Raw genomic sequence first — 26,575 nt, 5'->3', positions numbered from 1 at the left:
ATTCTCAAGCTTCACTCATCGTTTTCCATAGCTAATTGTGTGCTGTGCTATTGAGATACTCCCTGCAAAACAGCTTCCTATTTTTAAGAATGCTTATTTTCTTCTGCAGTTGAATAGTTTACAGAAATACATAGCAGCCTTATGAACTTTTAATAGCAACGCTTCATTTTAATTTGGTTTAGGAATAAGAACTCTATGGACATTCAGGAATAAGAACTCTACACAAAACTGTAGAGAGGAAAAGATCTTCCAAGAGGAAGAGAGAAGAATGCACATGGATGCTCCAGTTAGTGATGCTTAAATGGGTTATAAACAACATTTATGCTTCAGACTGTAAAACTAAGCCTTGTTCGAGCCCCAGAAGAGTGCAGTCAGAGTGGGGATCTGTGGGGCAGTGTGACTGCTGCCCACTGCTCCGTTCAGACCACTGCTGATGGTGGAACATGCTGCTTCTCCTCCCTTTTGAAGCCCATGGCATTTTAACACCCACAGGTTTCCACAGGCTTGTGTATTGCAACTGGTGGCATTCCACTTCTGGGAACTAGCAAATCCAGCTCTTCTCATGTCAGATTCTTAAGATAAATTCAAAAGCGATTTTTCAGTTTGTTGGAATACTATACAAAGGGTTTTGTGACCAATCTGAAAATAGCATCCTGTTTACTGTGTTTATTTTCCTGGGTCAAGAATCTTATAAGATAGAACGGTCTGTTAAAGATCTTTTAATGGTTTCTAAATTTTGCCTAGTCCGATCTATTTTTCTAAATATTTAAAAGATGCAGTGGGAAAATGTGAGAATGAATACAAATATTATTGGTCCAGGGTCTGCAGAATTAGGTACTATCCCTATAAATAGTCTTAACATTTTGGAAACAATTTATTTTCAAATTGTGATTGTCAGGTTTTAAAACCGTGTTTCCAAGAGAGTGTTTGGAGTGTTTGAATTTAGAAACCATTAGTGAAGAAGCTGAAAGGAATTTGGGAAGTGATTTTCTTGCAGATGTTTCTACATGTCTATATACTAATTTTACACAAAAATTAAGAATTTATTTTTCCCAGTGTTGGTTCTTATTCACGACAGTTCTATAAGCAGTAATTGGTTTCCACTTAATGGTGGAAGGTCTCCTACCCTCTGGGGCTGAGGACCTCAGGTTCACAGAATCACAAGGTTGGAAAAGACCTTTAAAATCAAGTCCAACCATTCCTGTCCTATGCTAAACCATATCCCTAATACCTCATATACCTGTCTGTTAAACACATCCAGGGTCGGTGACTTAATGGTCTTAGGGCTTAAAAGTTGCCATCAGTCTTACTGGGCTCCGAAGTCAGGAGGAGGGTGTGGGGGCTCTGCATATTTGTGTGTGTCAGGAAGTGAGAGCGAGAGCACCGTGCAGCAGGTGAAAGCAGCAACAAATGGGAGGAGAAGACACAGTTTAACCTTGTGCAGATACCTGATGAAGGGAAGTCAAGTCAATGCAGATGCATGTTCATGTGCATGTCTGAAAAGCACATCTGTTGGCTTCCGCTTCCGGAATGGGACGTGGTATTTGAGGGAGATTGGTTTCCATCACTGCTTGTCTTCAAGCGTGGCAGTTCGGAAATCACAGTTAGGACGCCTGAGGACAGGAGAGGCTTTGGTGTTACTGGGGCTTTGGATAATGCAAAGTAAAAGGCACATCCCAGTTATGTGCTCTTGAGTGTGCTGCTGTAATTGGTCAATGAAAAAAGAAGTAGCATTTTGTGATGTAGCCGTTCCTGGTCTCGTGCAAGTGCTGACTTGCCAGAATCCACTGCAAATTCAGGCAGTTTTCACTTTTTTTTTACTGGAAAGACCATTCAATATTGATGTGATGACTTTTCAGTCTGAAGGAAACCACTAACATAATATGAAATGAAATCAATGCCTATATTAATTACACTTCTTGCGGTGCTGGAAAAGCCTTTTGTTTAGTTTGTCAAATGCTTGTACTCAGTAGTTGCAGAGGAGGCTCCCACTGCAGCTTTCTTCCTACCATCCACCTTTTGGAGGCAGGGGATGAAATCACCATTGTATAGTGGTGTAAGGCTGTCACAGGCTGTGTTTCCTGAAACTAAAAGGAAAATGAAAAGGAAGATGCAGCTCCAGGCCAAGCGATATTTTGCCCTTTTTAATGCTAGTGTGAATAAGCAAAGGTTTAACCACACATTTACACGTGACTCCGTAAACAATGTGCATTTTCAGTCTACAATTGTTTTGGTTTCCTAATCAATAGAAAAGGCTATTACTTTACAGTATGGTTATTAATAATTTAACCATTTTTGTTCTTGAAATTGCAGAAAATAGGTGTTCGTTTTGTTGAGTTGGGGTTTTTTTAATGGGGAATATTGTTCTCTGGAGGGCTTTTCCCTATCCCTTTAATTCTACGTGATCTTTTTCTGATGGCAGTGCTGAAAACTGTCTGTTTAAAGCAAAGTACTTTCTCATATGTTGTTTATGTGAGCTTACATCACTTCATGTAGCTCAGTCAAAATAAGTAGCTCTGCCAGCCAGAGACAGTCCTGCTTATCTTCATCTTTCTCTGGGGCAGGTGGTTGTAGGGGTGTGCCAGGGCCTGCTCTTCTCTCCCTACCACCTTCCCCAAGAACTTCTGGCTTCTTGGTGGCTGATAGCTTCAAGAAGCAGCATCACTTCTTCCAGAGAGACTTTTCCTATGAGAAAATACGAGGTTGCTGTGCACAGCGTTTCCAAAGTAAATGGCATCTGCCCAGCTATCTAAACAAGGCAGAGCTATCTAAAAGACCTAATTCACTCACTCATCCTGTCTTCTCTTACTTTCACATTGATTTAGCAAACTTTTGAAACCTTCCAGGCTTGTTTGTACCCATGCTTCTATTTGCACAGCCCTCGGTGCTCTTTCGAAAGGCGTGTTTCGCATTTTTGTTATGATGCTGTTGTTGATGTTACCATAGCAAAAGACTGTAAGCAGATTCTCATTGTGTGAATTACTAGGCTAAGGTGCAGAGAGATGAGAGACGGTGACAAAGCAGGAGCTGGGAGTCATTATCTTAAGAAAGAATACAAAAGACTGGCTCAGTCCTCAGGATATTCCCAAATTATGACTTCTCTGACTAGATAGAACATGGATGTGGCTTTCATGGCAGTGACACCAGTGTGGTGGCTTAATGATTCCACCTAAATTAGTCCATGACCTTTGTTGGACAACCACAGCACACTTCTGCATTTTATTTATTGATAGTTACACACTCTGTGCTTTCCAGGTTGCTCTTGTGCTGCTGTCCCTTGTTCATGTAGTGGAAGGGACTGTCATGGAGTTCTGAGATTGACTACCCAAACCTTCACCTTCTTCTGCTTTACTGCATTTCTTGGCTCTTCTTGGCATTTCTCACCATGGCTCTTGCAATATCAACAGGATGATAACAATTGATATGGTTACAGAGCCATTTGTTTTGCCACAGCACAGCACCGGGAGCAGGTGTAGTGATGGAGCAGTTGGGTCCTGAAGGCTGTTTTGTCTCTTTTACACCAAGAATTTCCTGAAAGCACTTTAACATTAACCTTTTTGTTGTTTGTTTTAGGATCAGGATCCAGGCTGTCAATGAAATTGGAGCTGGACCGTTTAGCCACTTTATTAAAGCAAAAACCAGGCCGTTACCCCCTTCGCCACCTCGGTTAGAGTGTGCTGCAGCGGGTCCTCAGAGCCTGAAGCTGAAATGGGGAGACAGCAGTTCCAAGCTGCACACATCCGATGACATGGTCTACATCCTGCAGATAGAAGACAGAAATAAAAGGTAAGAGAGATGAATCTTTTCTTTGTATTAATGAAAATTAATTCTGGTTCCTCACAATGCAGTTGTGAATCATGGTAAGAAAAGGGCTGTTTACCTGGTTACCTCATTCCTACCATGTACAAAATAGGTTTTAATGGGGATTCTGTGCCTGTAGTCGAACCAAGCAGATGACATAATGACACTGTTAAAAGTCATTCTAGAACCACCAAAATCAGTGCTGTGCTGTTGATATTTTAGCAAACCCCTAGCCCCTCTGCCAATAAAAGTTAATACTGAGTTTTGTGGCCGCAGTTCTTTTACACTTTGGAATATGCAAAACAAAGATACTACACCCAGTGTCCTGTGTTACAGGTGGTTACAAAATCAGAGGTGTAGGAAAGGCAAAACTAACCCACACAAAGGCTTTTTTAGGCAACATATGATGGTCAGAATTTTAGAGCTGTATACTTCGGAGCCTTAGAAAGTATAAGCTTGGGATCAGCTTGGTAGCTCCATAATAATTACGAAATAAGAATGCTGAAGAGCTCATCCACCCTGTTTCACTTCCCTGAAATATTCTTCAAAGCCATGAGAGCTTTTGATGTGCAAGTAAGACAAAAAATGAACATGAAACAGTCGGTGCTCAGCAAGAAGTATTTTCCCATGGAAGCTTTGCATAATAGCATTTGATAATGAAGCTCCAAAGTTCTGATTGGCTATACATTCAATAAAAAAGGGAAGGAAAGAAAGACAGCATGTGAGTATTGTTTAACAGTCTGAGCTCTTCAGTGAATAAATATCATAAATAGCTCATAATTTACCTAGAAACACTCTCAACTATTTAATTAGGTAAAGTAACTGATGTATCAAGCAGATAATCCTTAGAGACCTTCAGCACAGATCATAATTTGGTGTAAATTAGCATGATTCCTTTAATTTAAAGAGAGCTGTGCTGAGTTTATGCCAGCTGAAGATCCTGGCCCAAGAGCTCTAATTGTAAATATTAAAATCACCATGAATAATGCCTAAATACCTCCCAGTGTCTCAGCTACACTGATGCAGAGAGGATACACGCTCCCCTGTATTAATACTGAGAGGTGTCCAATGAATATAAATGCCCACGTGAATGTCTGACTGATAAAACCAGTTTCTTCAAAGTGCAGTGATGCTTGGCAGGAGCCCATCACCTGCAGCAGCATGTGATAAGTCAGCTCTAAAGAAACATCCAGCAGGCTTCTTTTGTTTGCTTTCACGTAGCGCTGCAGGTAGGATGGTGAAGAACTGTAAATTGTTTTAAACCTGGTTTTATGTTGGAGGAAATAATAAGTTTCCTTGTTAAAAAAACCAAAACTACATTATGTTACCTGGCAGCAGAGAAGGAAAGCTTTTCTTCCTCCTTTGCTTTTGCACAAATGTTTCCCACTGCAAATGCTGTCTTAAGAGCCATTAATGAGGAGGATTATTACGCTGCTGGGTCGTCTTAGCTTTACGTTTGGCCAGGAGTCCACACGAGCTCCCAAAGATGCAGAGAAACTACTCATCTGTGTTGCACTGTATCCTCCTACTTGAATGACATCCTTGCATGGAGTGGCTTCCTTTGCTGCTTGGGTGGGCAGCATTTTCTTGGGATAATACCTGCAGTAAGCCAGAGCCCGGAGCCCTGTGACTGATGGAGTGCATACTGGCATGGGCACAGCAGAGGAGCAGGATGGGTGCGCTGCTGGCAGTGCTGGGTGCTGTCTCGGAGAAGAGTTGGACCTGGCAGATCTATTTATTTGTTCCCTACCTGACAGTCCCTTTTTGCTCCCCTTTGTGTGCATCAATCACAGGGAGAGATGTCCCTGAAAGGACACAGAGAAGTTTTGTACATTCAGGAGAGCTGTCGCTCCTAATGAGCATCCCACAGGCAAATTGGAAGAAGCAGCAGTTAGTTACAGAGGTGGGAGTCTTTTCCTTGGTCGTTCCCACAGAATAAACCCTGTTGTGACTGAGGGGTTTCTCACTCATGTGTTGGAATACGGTTCTTTGAGCATCGCTGGCCTCTTCAATTGCTCAGTGCTTTCACAGGCTAAACATGCAGACATCTAATGGGATAATTAAATAAAATAAGAATATTTCAGATGGGAAGGACCTACAGTGACCATTTGGTCCAACTGTGACCAATTCAGGGCTGGCCAAAAGCTGAAGCGTGTTATTAAGGGCGTTGTCCAGATGCTTGCGGCACCAACCACCTCTCTAGGAAGCCAATATCAGGTGGAAAAAATGTCACTGAATAAATGATCTAGAAGGATGTTTTGGAGTCTTCTGTGGTTTGAAGGGGTCATAGGAAGGTTGCATGGTGTCTCCTCTGTTGAAAGAAGAGATAGCACCTGGCTTGAGGGAAGAGGCTGTGGTAAAAAATGGCTAACTCAGAATTCACCTTCGTCATGTCCTTCATCTTTGAAAAGAGATGCAGTTACTGTATCCCTTAAGACATCTGAAGTTACTTTTAACAACTTTATATCGAAATGCCTCTTCTCAATATTAGGCTTTTCCCTTTGGTGACTCTGAGCAGGCAGTTTGCTTCCTGTGTCATTGCTTACTGATGAGACTTATACCAGCACGTAGCTTTAAAACGCCGGTGAAGCATTTTCACAATCAGAAATACAGCAATGAGCAAATCCTGTAGAAAACAGAAAATCGTGGGTAAGTCACATTCTCACCTCGACAGCTTTAATGGCCTTTTCACGAAGATTCAGCTCTGGTGCTGTGCAGTGATAGCCAGCCAGTGCTCTTGAATATGTCCTGGTCATTAAGAATTGTTTTTAACACTTCCGTGCTGTAATGAGGTGTAACAGGCCAGTTGTTGGAGACTAAATGTTTCATCGATTGCAAGACCTGTGAAACAAAATACTTGGAAATCTCCTGATGCTGATTAATGTAGGGGCTTGAAAAGGTGTGCACATCAGAAGTGTACCTGCCTTAGCTCTCATTTGCTCTTCAGTGTGTGACATTTAGGAAGATCAAATTAGCATCTCTTGTCCTTTCAATTATGTGTAGCATTAAGTGGAAAGGAAGAAAAATCTGTTTCTAGAAAGCACAGTACATGGGAACGGTGGGTGAGAGTAGTTGACCTTTATGTAAAGAGCACGGTAAAATTTTTCTTTCTTAAAAAAAAAAAACCCACCCAAAAACCTGTCAGTTGTGACTTCATTATCAAACTCTCATAATAACAAGAAAATCATGGTAATCAAGTAGCACATTTTTCAGGATACTGTGGATTTTTCCTCTCATAGTGAAACAAATAAACCTAATTATAATAATGCTTTTGGGTTTGGGGCTGGTTGGGGTTTTTTTCCTGTGATGGTAATTAGTCTTTAGCTGTTCCTACAACTAATTATACCTCTTAGTGTCTCAAAATGCTTACAGTATCCAGTCTGAAAGAGAGAATTAGCGATTACCTTATTAGTGGGTCATTTGTCATTTCATTGTGTTTCTTTTAGGTGAATAACTTGCAGTTGAGCTGAGTTCTGGGATTTTTGTGTGTAAACAGAATCCAAATAAAAAAATGTAGAATTATACTTTTAAGGGAGAATCATTGGTAAGGTTGACTATGAAGCAACCTATTGTTGATAGATGTATTCTTTAAAAATGCCAGTGAAGGGTGATTGACAATACTTAAGTCATCTTTTGTTAAGTGAGTTGCAAGAGATGGTGTTGACTGACATTCAAAATTGTAATTACTTTTGTTATGGTCTTTTACTGAATAAATGAGTCACGCCCCATGTCGCTGGGTAAACAGTAGTAGCATTTCCCTTTCATAGCATAAGAAAGATCATTTATGTGGGTACTAACTGGTTTAAAATACTTCACTAAACTACGTGCTTGCCATTTATGGAGCTGTTGTTCTTCGATACAAATGAAAAATTGACCACAAAAAAGCTGCTTAATGACCAGATATTTATTGGGCACAGTCATTGTGCACACACTGTTTTTCTGGCTAGGAAATAAATGTCCCAAAGGCCATAGACATATATCCATGGAAAATTCTAGTCACTCCAAGGAAGGAATCACAGTTGTAACCAAATGACATAATCCCCTGAATTGATTTCTTCTACTTAGAGAATTTTCCAATGACCTGAGTATTTATTTCAGGAGGCATCACCCCTCACCTTCCTTGTCCCAGGAGTGCTTGTTACCCTGTGCAGGCAGAGGACATCAGAGCTCTAAGCTTGGTAGGCACTCAAGTTGTCTCCAGGTTGTCTTTCCTCGCTCCTGTTGTGTGCGGAGCCGTCAGAGCCTGAATGTGCACAGGGGACACATGTGAGTTGTTCCTGGTATCCAAGGAAAAAAGGTATCCATGTATCATCCCATCCGTTTCCGTGCCTGCTAAACCAGATGTTAGTGGTGCTCCTGGCAGTACAGTCTTTCAGAGAGAAAAATATCTTGAAAGAATCTATGATGATATTTTCCGAAGTAAGAGGAACCAAAAAGCACTTGTTAGGAGGCAGTTTCCAAGGAAAATTAAAACATGCTTTGAACAGTCAACAGTAAAGCCAGTGAAGAGATGCAGATGAACTCATTTTTTTCCTGCAGAAAGGTTTGGGTTTAGGAAGCTTCTACTCCAGTGATTCACCCACTCTTCTGTCATCTTCACCCAGTGCTGCTGGAAACCCAAACATGCTAAAGTTGTGTATAGCAGAAGAAAATGCTTTCCCTTCCTTCCAGCAGTTTCTGTGACCTAGTTACTCCTTGAATGCACATAACAAACTTAGAGAATGCACAAATAAAAAGGAGACAGCCTGTCCCAGTGTCCAGTGCTGTTTCTCTGGTTGTGGAAGTGGAGTATCCTATCTGATGGTTTGGTCTGAGCATCAGTCTTTGCTGAGAGACGGTCTTTGTGTGTGAGGAAGGGGTCATACTTAGGAGTCTTGACCCATATGTTTGCTCTGCGTTAACGTGAAGAGAGCTAGAACAGACACAGACATAAATTGCTAAGCGTGCTGCCTTTGCCTGATGACTAGCATAATCATTATCTGGTTACTGCGAGTTTCGAGCAGTCTAATCGGAAAGTTGTTTACACTCCTGATTTGATCAAGACAATTTACACCCATTTTAGCAGCGATTACTGATATATATCAGGCCTACTGGCTTGTGAAATTCTATTAAAATATGAAATTAGATACATTAACATATCCTTGTGAAAAACCTGCAGGAAAAATCATTGTCCTATTGGGTAAAACAATGAGGGAAAGAAATGAAGAATTAGCACCAAGACATATGGCATGCTAGAGTTTACTCTGTAAGCCTGGCTAAATGGGAAGTTAACATTCAGGGAAGTCTTTCAAGTAGCCTGTGTTGGTCTCGTTGCCTCGTGTAGATGAGTATTGCTATCAGCAGTAATGCTAATTGTGTTAAGAGCAGTCTGCTCAGATATTTGGGGTTCTGCAGTAAGTGCTGTGCAAATGAAAGAAGAGGAGGAACTGTTGCAAGGGTAAAAAGCTTGACTTGGTTAATGCCTTTCAGCTTTGTTCCTGGAAACAGGAGTGAAACAACACTGCTCGTAGATCTGAGGTGACTGTGTGTGTGTCATCTTTTGAGGTGTAGGGAGAAAACAGTGTTAAATGTTTAAGGTGAGATGCTTCAGATACTGGGAATCAAGCGAGGCACAGAATGAGATGCAGAGGTTAGTTTTAAACGTATTATGAGCAAGCATACATGATAAGCTTTCCACAGAGTATCTGTTAGGAAACAGGTCTTCAGATACAGCTGGTACTGCTTACAGGGGTGCTGATGTATGTGGGGGATCATAGAATGGCCTGGGTTGGAAGAGACCCGTGGTCATTGAGCCCAACCATAACGGGGATGCTGCAGGTGTCCAGCTTTTTTCCTTAAGCAGAAGATTTTTAAAAGCCAGCAGAAATTTAAAAATCATGCATTGTCTTTATTCCTTTGTCTCTGCCTGTCTAACAGAATAAAAGAGCACTCAGTACTTAAATGAGGATGGGAGAGACATCTCAAGGTGGTTACAGCTTGGGGAAGTTAGTGGACTGTGAGAGGGGTTAGCTCGTGCTTTCTACTTAACTCCTGGCCTGGGTTCCTCTCCAGCCTCACTTGACAACGCAAAGTGGTTCCTCCATCTTCACTCTCACCACAAGCTCTTCTCATCACGCCTCTCTTAGTGAGCTATTTCCATTTGACTCCTGGCAGTGAGGTGTAGGAGAGATTCATGATGCTTTTTCCTTCCATCATCAGAAGTGAGCTTCAGTGTAAAGCCAAGAGGTGTGAAACCTTCAGGTCTGCTCTGGCTGGGCAGGTTGGGCTTGGAGGCAGCTTCCAATGTGCAGAGCATGATGAAGGAAGCAGAGTGGGGCTGGGCAGCTCTTTTTCTGCTCAAGAAAAAAATAACCAAACCAACCAAACCTCATTTCCATATCCAGAACGGAACTTCTTCATCTCAGGGAGATGAATGGCATGGTTTGGTTTGGTTTTGAAGTTTTGTTTTCCTGGGTGCCACCTTGTAACGTAGGGAGCTGCTGGTGGAGGAAGAAAATAATATAAATGGGGGTTGGAGAGTGTTCTTTAAAGAAAATAGAGGACCAGTCTGAAGAAGTAAGTGAGGGCTGTAATCGTGGAGATAACAGGGACGTTGTGACAGTAATACTAAGAGCTATTGAGTTAGGAAATCCATGTACTTTAGTTTCTAATTAGGCAGTTGCCCATGTCTATTGAAACGAAGCCTGGGGTCGCCAGGTCAGACCGATGCTGGATTAACAATTTATCTCCAGCCTGAATCGTGGCAGATGGACACATTTTTCTGGGAGGCAAGAACAGAATTATTCAGATGGCTATTTTAGCCTTTGTACTTGGCTCAAAATTGCTGTCTTGAACGCTGTGTGGTAGGTGTTCTTTCAAATTAAATTGTTGTAAGGACAAACGGGTTACTAAAACATAAACAGAGCCCAAGAGTTTGAAAGGGAACCTGCTGATTCAAATGTGCTGAGCGCTAATGAGCGGAGGTAGAGCGAGAACATTCATATTCCTCTGCTCGACTGGAAGTGGCTAAAGTGGAAGAAACAAAATAGCTGCAACATGTAAAACATTTCCAAGAAGATCTTCACTGAGAATAAAAAGGTATTGATGGAAAACTAACAGCAGTGGTGTCTCCCAAACAGTCGTTCTAGGACATTGTGTTCTCTTTCCTCCACTGTGTGCAGGTAAATGAATAATCCGTGACTGACATGAGAATGTCTGGAGAGAACTGGGATCGCTCCAGTGAGATGAGGGAGAAGCAGCCTCTGGGGAGTGTCTCCATCCCTGGAGAAAGTTGCTTTCTTTCCAGTTGCTGCTGTTATTTCTCTGGAGAGGAGAGGCAGCGCTGTGGCATGTTAAATTTGAATAATGCAGATTTATTTGTGGTTGGTACAAACTTAAGGCAACTGTATTGAGAATACCAGGAAGGTTTTTGATGGCTGTGCTTTGTTAGTGACCATGCTTGTGGCATCCCACAGCATCTGAGAATGAAAATTCATTGTCCATGTTCCAGAGAACTGAGTAGAGGCTGGAAGGAGGTGAGAGGGACGTAGGGAGCATGGGAGGTTTTCTATACCCAGATTAAATCAACTTTTAAATGCGCAAGAGATGAAGTCCTTGCAGACAAGCTCAAATCTGGCTTGTTCTTCAGAAAAATACGTGGAACAGGGCTGGGTAAAGCATGGTGGACAATGTCAAGTGTGTAGAGCTCACATTTAAATGTGCCTTTTAAATGGGAAAAAGAAAATCTAAATCTCTAGATTTAAAAAATGAATTTGCAGCAATATGAACAAATAATCTTACTTTAGACAATTTTTAATGTATGCAGACATCACAGCAGCAACGTGCAATCGTGCTGGTTGATTCAACTTCAGGTTTATTGAAACCCCTCAGCAGAAAGTCTGGGAGTCTGAAGAAGATTGTAGGATCTATCGCTTCAAGTCTGGAGCCCTCTACATCAAATAACTACACTATTTTTAAAAACAACAGAAGTCATTCTGGAGGAATATAAAGTAGCTGCTTTAGGCATAAGGAAAATACATTATTATCAAAAAAACACTGGTATTTTGAAGTTTAAAAGTTTCATCATCATTATGTTTCTTACATCATGATCTGCATCTTCAAACACAATTACAGAGCATTATTGTCATAGTAAAGCCTAACAGCAACTGGATTTAATTGACTTTGTAATCAGCCTTTCTTCTTCAAAATTGGAAGCCTTCTTTCTTCAGAGATGGTTGAATCTCAGAAGTTGAAGTGTTGTTCCATTACAGCTTTGTGTACTGAACATGGATGTGAGCTTTTCCATAATGGCTTTTGCTTTCATTACAGATGTTTTTTGAGATGGAGATAGAGAAGTAAAAACAGGGTGGAGATGGAAACCAGTATTAGTCCAGTTCCCAAGTGACAGGAGGAACTCAAGTGTTTTGCTGGATCGCTTTTTCAGTGTTATGAAACCTTAATCATAATCATAAGGTGAAAGTGTAGTAAGTGTAATTTCAGGACCAAGTCATTGGTTTTCACCATAGGAATCTGTCCAGCAAGTGTAGCACAAGCCCAACCTGGGCCATGGGTGTGCTTGCGTGGTAGCTGGTAAGGTATATTTATCCTCCCTGTCTCACCTAGCTTCACGGATGATTACAAAGAGGGGATTAGTCTAAAATACTGCATTGAATCTCTTTTGATATCCATTGCCCTTGGATCAGGGTCAGAGACAAGTCTGAGCAGCTCAATGAGTACTGTGGTGGTTTCTGAGCCAGCTCTCTGATGGACCTACAAGAGGTGGAGAGGGAGAGGCAGAGTAGTCTTGTCTTTTTGGTCTTATTGCCATCCTAAACATGTGTGCTTCGTTCATCGTGCAGGGAATCCCAAGAAATTTTATTCCATGACAACAGGTCTGTGGCCATCTTTTGAAACGTGCTGCAGAAAGTGGGATGGCACACAGATTTAAGGACTGCCTGAGCATAAGGCTGAAAAATTGTGGGTTTTTTCCTTTGGAAATGGGCTCTAAAATCTCTTAACTTGTGGGCATAGGCCTTTGATTTCCAGTCAAGGTGAGGGGCTCACTAAAACTCAGCGGGGGCAATAAGTCACATTAGTCCTCAGAGTACACTTCCAACAATTCAAATTACCTGAACATTTCTTTTTATTACAAATGATTCTTGATCTCTCTATTTGTACCTCCCTGGATTTCAGTCATAATGTAATATGAATTGATTTCTGTCCCTGAGAGCTAATGACAGACCCAGTTTCTTTGTAACGTTCAAATTGGTTATACCGTGTATCTCATGCGAAGCCAGAGGACTTATTACCCAGGGTAAAGCTGGCACCTAGATAGGGAGGTCTAAAATTAATCTCTTTGGCTTCCTGGTGACTTAAAATCCGCTGAAATGATTAAGATATTTGAGTAAGTGCACTAAATCATCTAAAAATAACCCCTATGTGATCCTGGGGGGTGAATTTGGTGTTCTCCAGATTCAGGACTAGTGTAAGACTTGGTCCCCAGTGGAGAGACTGAGCAGGTTGGTGCCAGATGCTGGGTGCTTCCCCATCCTCTCAGCCCCCCAGGGGGTCAGGATCTCAGTCAGAAATTGCTGGCTAATGCATGACTGCTGCTGAAAAGTGATTATCCGAGCAGAGCAATTGAAGATAGATGTCAGATTCTCTCTAGCAACTGTACTTGACGTTTTGGAGGGTTTTTTTAAATTAAGTGACATTGATTTTTGTTCTGCATTATGTTGTTGGATACGCTGGTGTGTGCTGATGTTCGGTCTTGTCAGTGGAAGTATTTTGGAAGACACTTTTTTAGTGGTCTTGTGTCTTTTTCTTCTCAGCCCACTCTCAAGTGGAGCTGTCAGTACGGGTGTACCCCAGAGCCCCGAAGCTGCTCTCCTTGTCCATCACCCATAGCCCCTCATCTATAATCATCTTGCCCCCATGCCTTTTTGCTCACAGTATGTTCTCTCTGAACCTGTTCCCATCCCTGCTGCTTGTCTCTTCAGTCTGTGAACTCTTCACACGTGTAATACATTACTCACATGCTGTGCAATCTGTATCTTCTGATTTAAATAGCAGTTTTTTGGCTTACGGTGGCACAGGTGAGTGTAAAATGTGGTCCTTGGGTCTTAGTTGTTTTACTTGATACTTCACACCAGTCATTTTGCAAAGTATTAGTTGCTAAAAGGGACAGTGAACTTCTCTTTTCCTGTTCCTGCTAATCACCCTGTGTTAATAGCATGCTGCTTTTCTACTCACCTTGTGCAAGTCTGTGCAATATGGATACCTCATGCTGATACACGTAACAGCCAGAAGTGTCAGCACTGCTCCAGTGTAACCCTAAGTTCTCATTTTTATTGCTTCCAGGTTTATTCCGATTTACAGGGGACCGAGTCACACGTACAAGATACAACGGCTGACAGAATCCACCTGTTACTCATTCAGAATACAGGCGGTCAATGATGCTGGGGAGGGACCTTTCTCAGAAATATTTACCTTCTGCACAACAAAGTCTGTCCCACCTGCAATCAAAGGTATGCAATTGGTTATTTCTTTTCATGTATCTGTGAGTGACAGGGAATTATTAGGGCAATTGGTAAGTATGCTGTGAGTTTGTAAGGGTTAACATAAGCACACGTGTGCTGCTTCTGTGCTTCTCTCTGCTGTGAAGTTACGTTATGGGGGGAAGCTAAATTACTGCTAAAATATATATATATATATATCTCACCTAAACACTATAAAAGTTATACCAACCTCTGTTCTACCTGAACTGTTAACATGCTGCTGCTAACAATAATGTTCACCAGGGGGTTGCTCTGGATTACTGCAGCGCTTCTGAGCGGGATGTAACAGCTGTAGTATTTATGTGTATCTACCATCTTGAGCTTTAGTGAAGTTTAATCTTGGTTTTAGTTGTGTAGGTGATGTTGAGCATGGAACTTCAGGGTTTATTTTTTCCTTTAATGTATAAAATTGATGACAATATTTCACATGCATAAAGTACTAGCTTTTGAACTCACTCAGCATGTGAGCACTGGAAGAACAGAAGGCCTAAAGAAAAGAGGTGACATAATGACATGACATGACCTGAGATTAGATGCACCTTTTTTAGCTCCTTTTCAGCACTCCTTTGTCAGGTGGTACCTGTTACTGTGACAGACAGCATCAGGTACTTTGGCACAGAGGTTTCCTTTGCTCCTCTGTGTTTAAAAATCTGGCTCTAGTGATTTTGACACCACATATAATCAGAGATTTAGAAAGAGGAGAACACTGCTGGGGTGTAATGTCCCTGGTGCCCAGGTTAGCTGCTCTGGATCACCCCCAGGAAGAACCATGCACTCGAGCAGAGAGAGGACAGACTGGCTTCGCTGCGCTATAATCAGCGTATGTGAGAATCCCTCCTTCCTTTCTCCCTGGGTATCCCCTGGGTTTTGACATTTGCTTCAGTGCTGTTTCTGGAAGAAGCTCTCTCTGTGCGTTTGGTGTAAAGTTCAAGGGTAAATGTTGTTACTCAGCGGTGAGCTGCCCTGATTCACTCTGTTACGTGGCTGTAAGAGGGCAGCTCATGTTGGGTGAACGCTGCTGGCGTGGGGGACTGTAGTGACGAGGGTGTGCATCACTGCTTGAGCATCCGCAGGCTGTCGGAGTGTCTGGACCACAGGCGTGTCGCTCATGGATGCCAGGTCCCTGTGGCTGTTGCTTCTCTTAGCTGCACTGAGTGGGTAAGGCTAGCATGTGGATGCTGCCATGCACTGCAGTCACATTTCCATTTTGCTGGGTAGAAATGCATTTTATTAAGTTCGGATCTCACCTAGGTTTTTGATTTGAACTCCCTACCTGCTTATTTAGTTCCTGTTAAATATGACTCATACCTTGGACTGAATATTGAGTGGTTGAGGCACAGAGCAAATACAGGGTTGGCTGTTGGCTGAGACCACAGATATATGACAGAACATTGGCTGTAGTAGAGAAAAGGGCACAGCAAAAGATGCAGTAGGGCACGCTGCTGTGGAGACATAATGGCATAGGTAAAAGAGATCTGCTTAGGCAAAACGATGGTTTGGATTCCCTTCCACGTTCAGAGCAATACCAAGGAATGCAGGTGATGAACTCTGTGCAGTTTTTCATGTATCAGAAGCATGTGTTTGTTCTCCCATGGAGCATCCCCATTGCTCACTGAAAAAGCATTCTTGTTAGTGGCAGTGTTTTGGAAGTCTCAGACGAAGATCTGTGTGTATCAAGGTAAGGCATGGGAGGAGGCAGGGAAGTGAGGATGTTGGTGTCAGCTGAGATGAAGGCATCTGTTACCAGTCTCCCAACATTGGCAGATGTGCAGAGAGAAGCAAATCGAAATTGATTACATCTGGGTCTGCGTGTGATTCACATGTTCCTCTTGGGTGGTAATGAATTAGTCTAAAATTCATGTAATGCATGCAACAGCAGCAGCATTTGCTTCTTTGATAGACTCTCCTGTTGTCTGTTTTCATAGGGTGGGGAATCCAGATTGCCTCTAACAAGCTCATGTCCTGGCACATGTTAACTACTCGGTGGAGTGTTCAGCACTTGATTTTTTTGGTCATCTGCTTGCTTGCTCTGCCTGAGCAAGAGGCTGCTTGACCCTGGATGCTATCACAGTTGTTTTGATGCCTTTGACAGCTGCTTATCTGTACCTATGAACAGGCTGCTGCTGTTCATGCCCTGCTTGGCTCACCTGCAAGCTTGGCGTGTGGCACAGTACAGCAACTTTTGGTTCTCAGCTGGTGACAGGTCCTCAGGTCCTCACCCAAGGACGGCAGCATTGTACTGGCTCACGGATGGAGTTTCTCTGGAGTTCTGGGGAAAGCACTAGTCTAAGCCTGGCTGGATATAGCATGTCTGATCAGAATTAGATACGGGTCCAAGTCTTTAAATTATGCTTGTACTTTTCACTTCCCAGGCTTCTAGTACAGAAGATCAGTTAGCTTCCCATCTCACACTCCTCCTCCTGTTTTTCCTGAATGAACTGTTTGATATTATTCCTCTCTCCCAATGACGTCTAGCATGGGAGGAATACGCAGGTGTTTGCTCAGAACTTTATAAAATGGCTGCTTTTATTAATGCCAGGGCAATTCATTTGATGGCTCCTGCTTCGAAAAGATCAGTGCACAACGTTGCAATTGCATTTTAAAAGTTCATAGTTTTCTGTCGCATCCACTCCCCCTTTCCAGCAGCTCACACAGCTGAGATGCTCCAACGGCTCACTGTCCTTCTGTGAAAGGGATCTGGGTCCTGCAGTAAATTACTTAGGAGCTCATTAATTGGGTAAAATTTAGAGCTGATGATCTGTGGACAGTGTTTGTTGCTGTTTAATGTTGCAAGAATCTTGAACTGGCAAGACTGACGTCTGGCAAGACTGAAGTAAATGAGACTTTTGAGAGACTTAAGAGTTGTACTACTTTCATCTGGTTGTGACAGCAATTTGACTTTTTTATTGGCCCAATAAACACAATATAGATTGTGCTACCAACCCCTGATATGTCCCAAAGCTCTTGTTAAAATTTCCTCATGTATATATTACATATATTAAAATGGATAAGACTTCAGTGCAGTCTTTATATTAAATATTAACACATTCCCTTTTGTTGTAGCCCCTCGAGTGACACAGTTGGGAGGAAACGCCTGTGAAATTTCCTGGGAAACGGTCCCTCCCATGAAGGGAGATCCGGTTGGTTATGTGCTGCAGGTACTGGTTGGAAGAGAATCTGAGTACAAGCAGGTAGGAACCCCATCTCGTTTTAATTTTGCTAAAGTGATGACATAATGGAGATGCCTTTGAACGTTTGCTGTGCAGCTGCTTTCTACTGTATTGAATTAGACCCTGTGGTGATTTGTCAGGTGGACTTCGGTTAAGGCTGAGTCACAATGAAGGGTTGTTCTCTCCTGAGGCAGCGTATAGAGCATTGTAACCTCACTGGTGTGATTTGCGCCCTGTCTGTAGTTAATCACTACTTCTGACTGAACTAACCTTTGAAAAGTTACAACTCTGCCCACCCATGCTTGGTTCTGAACTGGCTGGTGCTTCCTGCTCTCTGGAGATGAGAAGATGAAGTCAGTAGGTTGTCGATCCTTGTTCACTAAGCCAGTTCCAAGCCCCTCCATTGAGGATTGCAGGCAAGTACATGACTTTCAGTGGCTTTGTTCAGCCATTCCATTCCTGCCTTAGGTCTCTGTGCCAGGGTGTGTAACTGCTGGGCATCAGCTGCCTGCAGAGACTGTCAGCTCTTGTGCTGTGGAGACAAAGGGCGTGAAGTAAGGCTGATCTTTCTTCCCTTGATTAGGCATCACAAGTGGACATTTCCCCAGAGCACCTGAACAGAACAAGTCATTCACAGCTAGATCTTTCCTTTCCTCTGCCAGGCCTCTGACTCTGCACTTTACTTTGGCTCCGTGTTCCTTTAAGGCAGGTGATAGCTTAATCTTCACAGTCAAGAAATTGTGGTATGAAAAAAAACACTAATAAAGGAAATAAAAAGTACCTTCAGGCTCTTAAACTGGGATATGGTTTAGCATAGGATGGGAACAGCCAGACTTGATGATCTTAAAGCTCTTTTCCAACCTTGTGATTCTGTTTTCTCTTTGTCTCAGACTCGGTAGAAACACAGTCTCTGAAGTACATTCAGTGTGCTGTTAAGCTGTGTAAAACTCTAATCATGAAAACGTTTGTTTCCCTTCTCTATGAAATAGCAAGTCCAGGGCACTTGCGCTGGTTGTGTGCCAGAGTACAACATAACTGTACAACTCACACTGGCATTTATTACTGGTGCTAGTGGCATTGAGTGTTTTCTCTGCTTCCTAATGCCAATTTTGTGTTATCAGATGAGCAGATCATCTAAATTCCCTTTGGTTAGAGTTTCGCAGCGCAACCCACCTCGTGCAAGGTGATCAGAGGGACTCCTGTGTGCTTTGTTTAGGAATCATAGAATGCTTTGGGTTGGAAGGGATTTCCAAGGTTCACAGAGTTCCAACCCCCTGCCACAGGCAGGGTCAACAATGTCCAGGCTTGAATCTACACAAGGTTGACCAGGGCCCCATCCAACCTAGCCTTGAACACCCCCAGGGATGGGGCATCCACCACCTGTCTGTTTAGGAGACAGGGCTGTCTGTGCAGCTCTTGGGGTTCATCAGCGTCTTGGCAGTGGAGTGAGAGGAGCTGATTGCAAGTTCAATTAAAATAAAAAACAGGTTTCTTAAAGAGAAATCTGTTGAATTACTTAAAATGTTTTTAAAAAGTTTCAAAATAGGTTGAAGCCCACATCTGATTTGTGGTCGTCTTACCACATGTGAAATAGGGCTTCTATTAATTATTACTCACACCGACCATCGCAATGGAGTGCAACAACCAGCTACAGTTATCTCACACTTTACAGTGTGTTGCTTACAGGGCAGTTGTGACTTGCTTTTGTTATTAGTTGGAAAAGATAAAGGGGTTGAAATTATTTAATGGCATTGGTGAAATTGAGAAGTACTTGCCTGCAGGAATTCTCCGAGCTGCCTGGCTCGATCAGTAGGATCAAACGCCGTAAGAGAGGCTTCAGCAGCAGGGCTTTTTTAACTCATGATGATATTGTCTTTGAGGGAGCCAGGCAGAGAGCTCATTGGTTTTTTATTATATTCTCAGGTGCCTAAGCAGAAAAGCTGTTTTTAGGAACTGGAAGTGATAAATTGGATAGCACTTTGCCTTGACTTGTTGGCCTCCAAAGCATCATGTGATACATGTAAAAAAGTGTGCTGGTTGATGCTTACATTTGGTTGATGCTTACATTTGGTTTCATAGTTGTTTAGCGAATTTAAGGACCCAATACATACATATATATATATATATATATTCCCCCCCCGTCCTGTGCTGGGTGTGTGAAGCCCACTCACAGAGTGTAACTGTGGTCACAGCCAGGCTGTGTCCGTGCTGCGAGCATCCCACATTGGCTTAGCCTTGTCCCAGAGACACCACTGTGGGCAGCACTGAGCTGGAGACAGTCTGTCTCTGAAGTGCTCGCTGAAGCTGGCTGGGGGCACATAGGGGCCACTACCACAGCTGAAGTGCAATTACACTCAACATATTTTTTACCTGTGACTGGGGAAGGACGTACGTGCTAAGTCTGGTGCTCAGTCCTCATCAAACCACTGAAAGCAGGACAGTTTCCGCCACCTTCCTAGCTCTAGTGTGCAAAACACTTTGTCTTCATTGTTAGTGACTATTAATTAACATTTTGAGTGCACTTTCATCTGTTTTTCAGATGTTCTTGAAAGATGCACCCTCTCACTTCACTGTCTGGCCTTTTTCTGAGAAGTGCTGTAGAGTAGCTGGCATGAGTGAGCTTGGTCATCTGTATTTATTAGACTGTAATGAAGATACAGGTCTTTTGATTTAGCCAAACCTAGCCTCCAGTTACACTGGTATTCACCACCCTGACAGAACAAAACAAGCAAAAAACCAATTAACTGGGCAGATCTTTTCGCTACAAAGACAGGTTGGATATATCCCATCCCCAGTATCTGCTAAATTTAATTTATGACACTCAGATTGTAAATTTTTAATTAAGTGTCCTTACTTGGATTTTAGTGAATCTTTATGCTGTTTTACAAGAGGTCATACTGGTTACAGAGGTTCACTTATGCCAAAGCCCTGTAGAGCTCCTGCAGTTAAATGTTTTGCAATTAAATTAATGATCACAAGAGCACCAGAAAGCATCTTGCAAAACAACTGGAAGCAAGTGATCAATGCTTTGAGTTACCATGTCTCGGAGTCTGAAGACATGGGAGTCAGGTATGTCTGCCGAGTAGAAGAATCCTGTCTCTGGTCCCATGGAAGAACATGTCCTTTTCTGATGGCTCACTGAATCTACGTGCTTGTGCCAAATACGTGCAGCTTTTCTTTTATACTTTTCATTTATAGCTTTTTCATTCATACTTGAGAGTAAAATGAAGCATTAAGATGCAGCATTGATGATGGAGTAGGTGGTGGACAGTTGCCCACAAAAGGTGGATGTTAGATATGGGGTTTCCATTGGAAAATAGAGCGCTAGAGATGCTCTTGGGATGAGGTGTGCTTTGCAAGCAGATGTTTCAACCTTAGCTTTATTTCTATGGACCACTGCAGCACTTGCAGTTTTGTTTCCCCTGACGTTTCTGTGTTGCTGTAATTAATGACTCACTCCTCAGTGGCATTGGGAAGACAAGCAAAGACAGCAAGAAGGGCAGCAGCGCATAGTTGTGGTTAATCACAGAGATTTACGGTATGAACTTGTTGTGTTCCTGTCACTTGAGCTAGAGTGAACTTCCTGAACACTGTGCATGCTTGAGGAAGATAACATAATTTAGTTAATTGCTTCTTGGTTCATGCTTTGGGGCCAAGAAACACGACCCAGTTAGAGGACTTCTGCTCAGTCTGGAAACTGAGACAGTCACCATCCTTCAAACGGTGTTTGGGAAAACTCTGGAAGTTCAAAAGGAAGGAAGGGAATGAATGAAAGAAGAACTGTAATCTATTGTCCCAGCCCTTGTCAAGAAATTAAGGACTGACTGGCTTCTTGACTGCAGGATGAGTCTCGGGGGCAAGCACGGGCAGGAAAGCTGGACCCTAAGTGGTGCTTAGCTGAGCATGTCTCATCTTCTTCCTCCCGTGTTTCTTCCTCCAGAGTAACGCACAGGAAGTCCTCTGTATAGGCTCAGGTTTAATTTCCCTCCTGTTGCCCTTTTCCAAGCTGAGCTCTTACTCCGGGAGGGCAGCGATGCTCTCAGCCTTCTGCTCCCGCAGCGAGAAAGAAACCAGCTAAAGGAGTAGAGGAAGAAGGATCCTGAAGTTCAGGATGGGTTTTTCCCAGCAGACACAGGCACTTGGTGATAGATCTTTTATTTCATAAAATAAGGGAGGGTTTTGGCAGCCCTCCCTTATATAAATTGTTGGCTGGTTATTTGTTCTCAGAGCTTGTATAAGTTTCCAGCGGTCTTTTTTGCATTTAATTCACAAAACTGTCTGTTAGATATTCAGTTATCTTTCTTCTTTCTCATATTCTGACTCATGCTCTGAGTCATACGGTACCCACATTTGGTTAACATAAATACCTGATGGGCTTGGATTGCTAAAGAGCCAAACACAAGGCAGCCCAGAGGAGCTTTTTTATACCTTAATAACACTTTATTGTTTCCACGATTCTGAACGTGTAATTTCTGGCAAGATTGCTGACTCTTGAGAGAAACGTAAGGGGAAAGTATGTCTTTGTAACCAATTTTATGATTATGCAGTAAATGGCTTCCAATAACCCTAGTTTGCAGCTTTTCTCCCTTTTGGGGCCAAACAGGGTGTTTATGCCTTCGACATGCTTTAGGCATATAGTCAGAGTAGAGAAATAAGTTTGTAGTATCCAACACACCCACAAAAGATGGGTCTGGCTTAGAGTCGATGTGTTTGAAGTCTCTTCTGTCCTTGTGTGCATCGATGCTGTTGAATGCTCTGTATTGAGACCTCTCATGGTCCAGCATCATCATTCATTTTCTTCCACGTACCTCTGTTTTTTCCAAACCCAGCACTGACGACCCAGTGAGCTCTTCCCTTGAGAGCTGCAGCAGGGTTTCCTTACGAGACTCAGACTTGACCTCGCTCTCTGGCCCGAATCCTCTCAAAATCTAACGTCGTTACGTGTTTGAGTTGTTCGATGCTGTGAAAGGAGGAGGACGTTGTCTTGCTCTTTGTATGTGACCATGCTTGCTGTTTTGTTTTGAAGGTGTACAAGGGAGAAGAGACCACATTCCACATCTCAGGCCTTCAAGTCAACACAGACTATCGGTTTCGCGTCTGCGTCTGCCGCCGGTGCTCCGATACCTCACAGGAACTTAGTGGACCTTTCAGCCCATCCGTTGCCTTTATGCTTCAGCGAAACGACATCATGCTTGCAGGAGAAATGGGGAGCATAGATGATCCTAAGATTAAGAGCATGATTCCTACTGATGAACAGTTTGCAGCCCTCATTGTTCTTGGCTTTGCAAGTTTGTCAATTATATTTGCCTGTATATTACAATACTTCTTTATGAAGTAGAGAATTCCATGGAAGTTTGAGATACAGATTTAACTAATGCTACGCATTATAATCCACACATTTATTCAGATATTCCTTTTTCTCTTGAAATCCTTTTGTTCTACCATACGTTTTATATATTTCTCTTGGTTTTTACAGTTCTAGCTTGAAGAAAGATAAATCAGTGTTTTGATGCACCTTTTTGAAATTCAAAACTAGGAAGTGGTCAAACTGGAGCAACAAGCAAACCAGATACCAAAAGCAAGGTTTTGTTATCCTTCACAGTTTCAAATTGTCACCAATTTGCCTTTTCAACGTCATTTTGGGTTGTTGGTTTTGGGTTTTTTTTTTCACTGACCTTCTTACAGTTGCTTATTTTATCTTTCTCTCTAGGAAAATTTAATCATGAGTCACTTTTTTTGTCTCTTCTTTTTCCTCCTAAGCGTTTTAGTCACGAGTGTGTTTAGTGGTAAGACTAGAATACAGTGTTAGGCAACAGTACCAGGTTTTCCTTGAACAGTATTAGCAATGTCGCCTAGGAATTATTCACTACGTTTGCCCCAGGGTTTGTTTTTTTCAAGATAAATTGTTATTTTAACCATTTAGTGCATTTAAATCAGAGCAATATCCTGCAGTCAAAAAAACCTTTTTGATTATTTGTTATTTTTACAGTTATGACACTATAAACTGCCTGTATAAGAAATCAAGTAACCAAACTACATATAAATTATGAAGCATTATAGATTTTTTTTTACCATTTTGATTCTTAGCAGTAATTTTAAGTAAGAGGGCATTGTGCAATAGTTAGTTATTCCCATGTTCAGCTATTTAAAAGCTGCTTTAACTGTATGTCACTGTATATAACTATTCTTAATCTAATGCTAGATATTATTCTATTATGTTCAGCCTGATTTATATGGTTAGAGCTGGTGACAGCTTGCTGCCTCTACTGATCTAGGTGAGATTTACACTCAATGTAAGCAAACTTTACTGTCAGTTCAGCTTTTTTTCTTTTTTGTTTTGGTTTGTTTATTGGAGGGGTGTCCGTTTTACACAACTTTTTTTGATTTAATCAGCAAATCTATATCCCTTTATTTTCAGTATGATAAATGGGTGCCTCTCCCATGGCTGTTCTTACCATGGGGCTTAATTGAAATAACTTGGTACGTGGCAAAATTCAGAGGAGAGTCCTGCAGAGGAATAGCCCCTGCTCACATGGCAGTGCCCCATCGTGTCCCCCCCATCCCCCCCTGCCTGCCCCTTCCCAGACACACACTTCAATCCATCGAGATCCCAGATTTTTAACTCTGGAGTCACTGGGTTATTTATATTAAGTCAACATTACGTGAGTACCTCAGGGACGTAAATGAGCTGGAGGTGCAAATAGATTCCAAAAGGGTGCAACAGACACAGAGTATTTCCCTGCCTCTCCTTTTTGTATATTTTTGCTACTTGGTTTTTGCTTTTCTCCTAGTTTTTTTGTGCTCTGTCTCTCCATTGTCTTAAGATTCAGTGTCCTGTACTAGCATAATAGTCCCTTAACCAAAGTAATGGGGGGGAAGAAAAAAAATACAAACCAACATTATTTTTGTTTTAGGTTTATTTATACTATATACTGCATACAGTACTTTAAATACCAATTACAGTGCAATCTTTTATTTATTGTAAAAAAAAAAAAGAATAAAAAATAAAAAGTGTACTTATGTACTAATCCCTCTCCCCACCCTCCCCCTGTAGCATGTTATATTTTGTCTGTTTTATACTGTTGTACTTTAGGTCAACTTTTTACCTGGCAGCATTCCTAGTATTATTAATCTTCTTACATTTTTCTGTGGTTTTGAGGATGGGAGCATCTAGTACAATAAATGCCAAAAAAGAAAAAAAAATTAAAAAAATAAATAAAAATACCATTATCAGTGATTCAAACGTTTACATGTATCCAAAAACATAATCATCTCTGGAAAGAAAGTGCTAAGATCAATGAATTATTCTGTGTGCCTCTCTAGATGTAGCAAATATTAGAAATGTTCTGTATTTTGTTATTGACTATAATTAGTTTAATTTAGCCTTGCAGACTAATGGCATTGAGCTAAATATATATTTTTGTTGTTGTTGTTTGGGGTTTTTTTTTTGCCAAAGTCATGGCTTTGTCAAATTTATTTACATCTTATTTAAATTTATTTGTGATACGAACCTTTGTGACCTTGCATCTGTATTTTGTGAGCGAAGCATAGACAGCTGTTTTCATTGGGGGGGGAAAAGAGAGTGTATTTTTTAAAACAATGAAAAAAAACCCCAGAAATTTGAATAGATTCCCCTTTTTCTTATTTTTTTGGAATATTGTTTCAGCCAGTGCTGCTATGAAATCCAAGCTTGACACCTTTTTTTACAAAACGAACCTGCTTTAATAAAAAAATACAAGAAAAAAAAGAAAGAATCCCCCCCCCCAAAGCCCCACCTGCCTTGCTTTAGACAATGTGATCAAAGTACGGATGAGACTGAACGCGGCGAGCGGGAGCGCAGAGAAATCAGCTCCCCCTGAAGCCTTCCTGCCCTTGCTGATCTCTTTGGTGTCCTTTATAGTCACGCTCAGGAGAGCACCCAGCCCAGCCCCGTGGTTACTGGGGAAGGCGTTCTGCAGGGGGTGGGACAGGCCCTGAGTAAGTTCACTTGGCATCTTTCTAGTTTGTATATTCCGCTGTAGCGATTCCATTGTCCTTGGTGTATCCACAGCAGCGTGAAGCCTGATGGGTGTTAAACCACCCCTGTTCCCATCGCCCTGACCCGCTGATGCCTTGTCTTGTCCTGTGCGTCTTCACGCCCGTTGATCCGTCGGCAGCGGGCGCTGACCCCGACCCAAGGGCTCTCAGCTCTCAAAGAAACAATGAACAACCCACCACCACCAAAAACACAAAAGGTAGAATGAAACACTAAATATTTAAAGCCCTTAAGGAAGGAGGGGAGAGGTTTTTATATTGTTCTGCCTTTTTCTTTATGAACTTGAAATGTTTTCTAATCCTGTTGGTTGGCTACAGTAGCTCTGTATTGTGTCACGATTGATAAGTGCCCTAACTGAATGTGTATGAACCTTATTCCTTGCACAGTTCTTTAAATTGAAAAATAAAAAGATATGTTTTTACCTCACTATGGGAACATACATTCCAAGCTTTTCAACTTTAAAAAAAAAAATCATAAGTTTTCTTGTAAATTTTAGACTATTTCATATGCATTGTATTAAAACTGCCATATCAATTTTAATGTATAGATTTTGCAAATACTACACTATGTATGTAAGACTTAACTGTATCTGTAGTGTATATGTAATATATTTATGCCCAATAAATGTTTTAATTCTTTCTGATATTACCAGGAGTTACCTTAATTGGGAAAAATATACAGCCTTCCCAAGGCCGCTTCTTCCCAGCAGGTCAGTGGTGCTGCCGCAGCTAGAAGAACTGAGAGCCTTGGGTTCAACTTGCGATGCTTCTGGTTTGTAAATGGGAACGATTTTGTGTTCTCCCTGAAGCAGTTCAGCAATTTAAACTGTAATTTTTTTTTCTCAGACTGAGCTAAACACGCTGCAGATTGCTGGTCCAGCCCCTGGAAAGGCGAAGCTTGGCCGGGCTGTTGCTGTACTGTGCACCGTGAAGGCTGCCCATGCTTTGACCTCGATGTTGCCCAGGTGAATGCCAAACTCCTCCTCACGTGAGCTGGTTTCTGTAGCCCCCTCCCCACCCCCTCATCTGTGGGAA

General features: G+C 42.0%; 1 protein-coding gene across 1 annotated transcript in view; it reads left to right on the top strand.

The window, feature by feature from the left end:
• The window catches only part of FNDC3B (fibronectin type III domain containing 3B), a gene marked incomplete at its 3' end in the record, with an annotated part of 196,792 nt that extends 173,948 nt beyond the window's left edge, over positions 1–22,844 (top strand). Inside the window, exons 23-26 of the mRNA XM_084267407.1 lie at positions 3,574–3,786; positions 14,140–14,306; positions 17,400–17,527; positions 22,533–22,844. Of these exons, the coding sequence (XP_084123533.1) occupies positions 3,574–3,786; positions 14,140–14,306; positions 17,400–17,527; positions 22,533–22,844 (820 nt within the window). The remainder of the gene's footprint in view (positions 1–3,573; positions 3,787–14,139; positions 14,307–17,399; positions 17,528–22,532) is intronic.
• Positions 22,845–26,575: the final 3,731 nt, after the last annotated feature.

The sequence above is a fragment of the Gallinula chloropus genome (genome assembly GCF_964237585.1).
Source record: "Gallinula chloropus genome assembly, chromosome: 8".
NCBI classification, from domain to species: domain Eukaryota; kingdom Metazoa; phylum Chordata; class Aves; order Gruiformes; family Rallidae; genus Gallinula; species Gallinula chloropus.
Note: the sequence above shows the minus strand (reverse complement) of the source record. Positions and strands in the feature narration are given on the sequence as shown.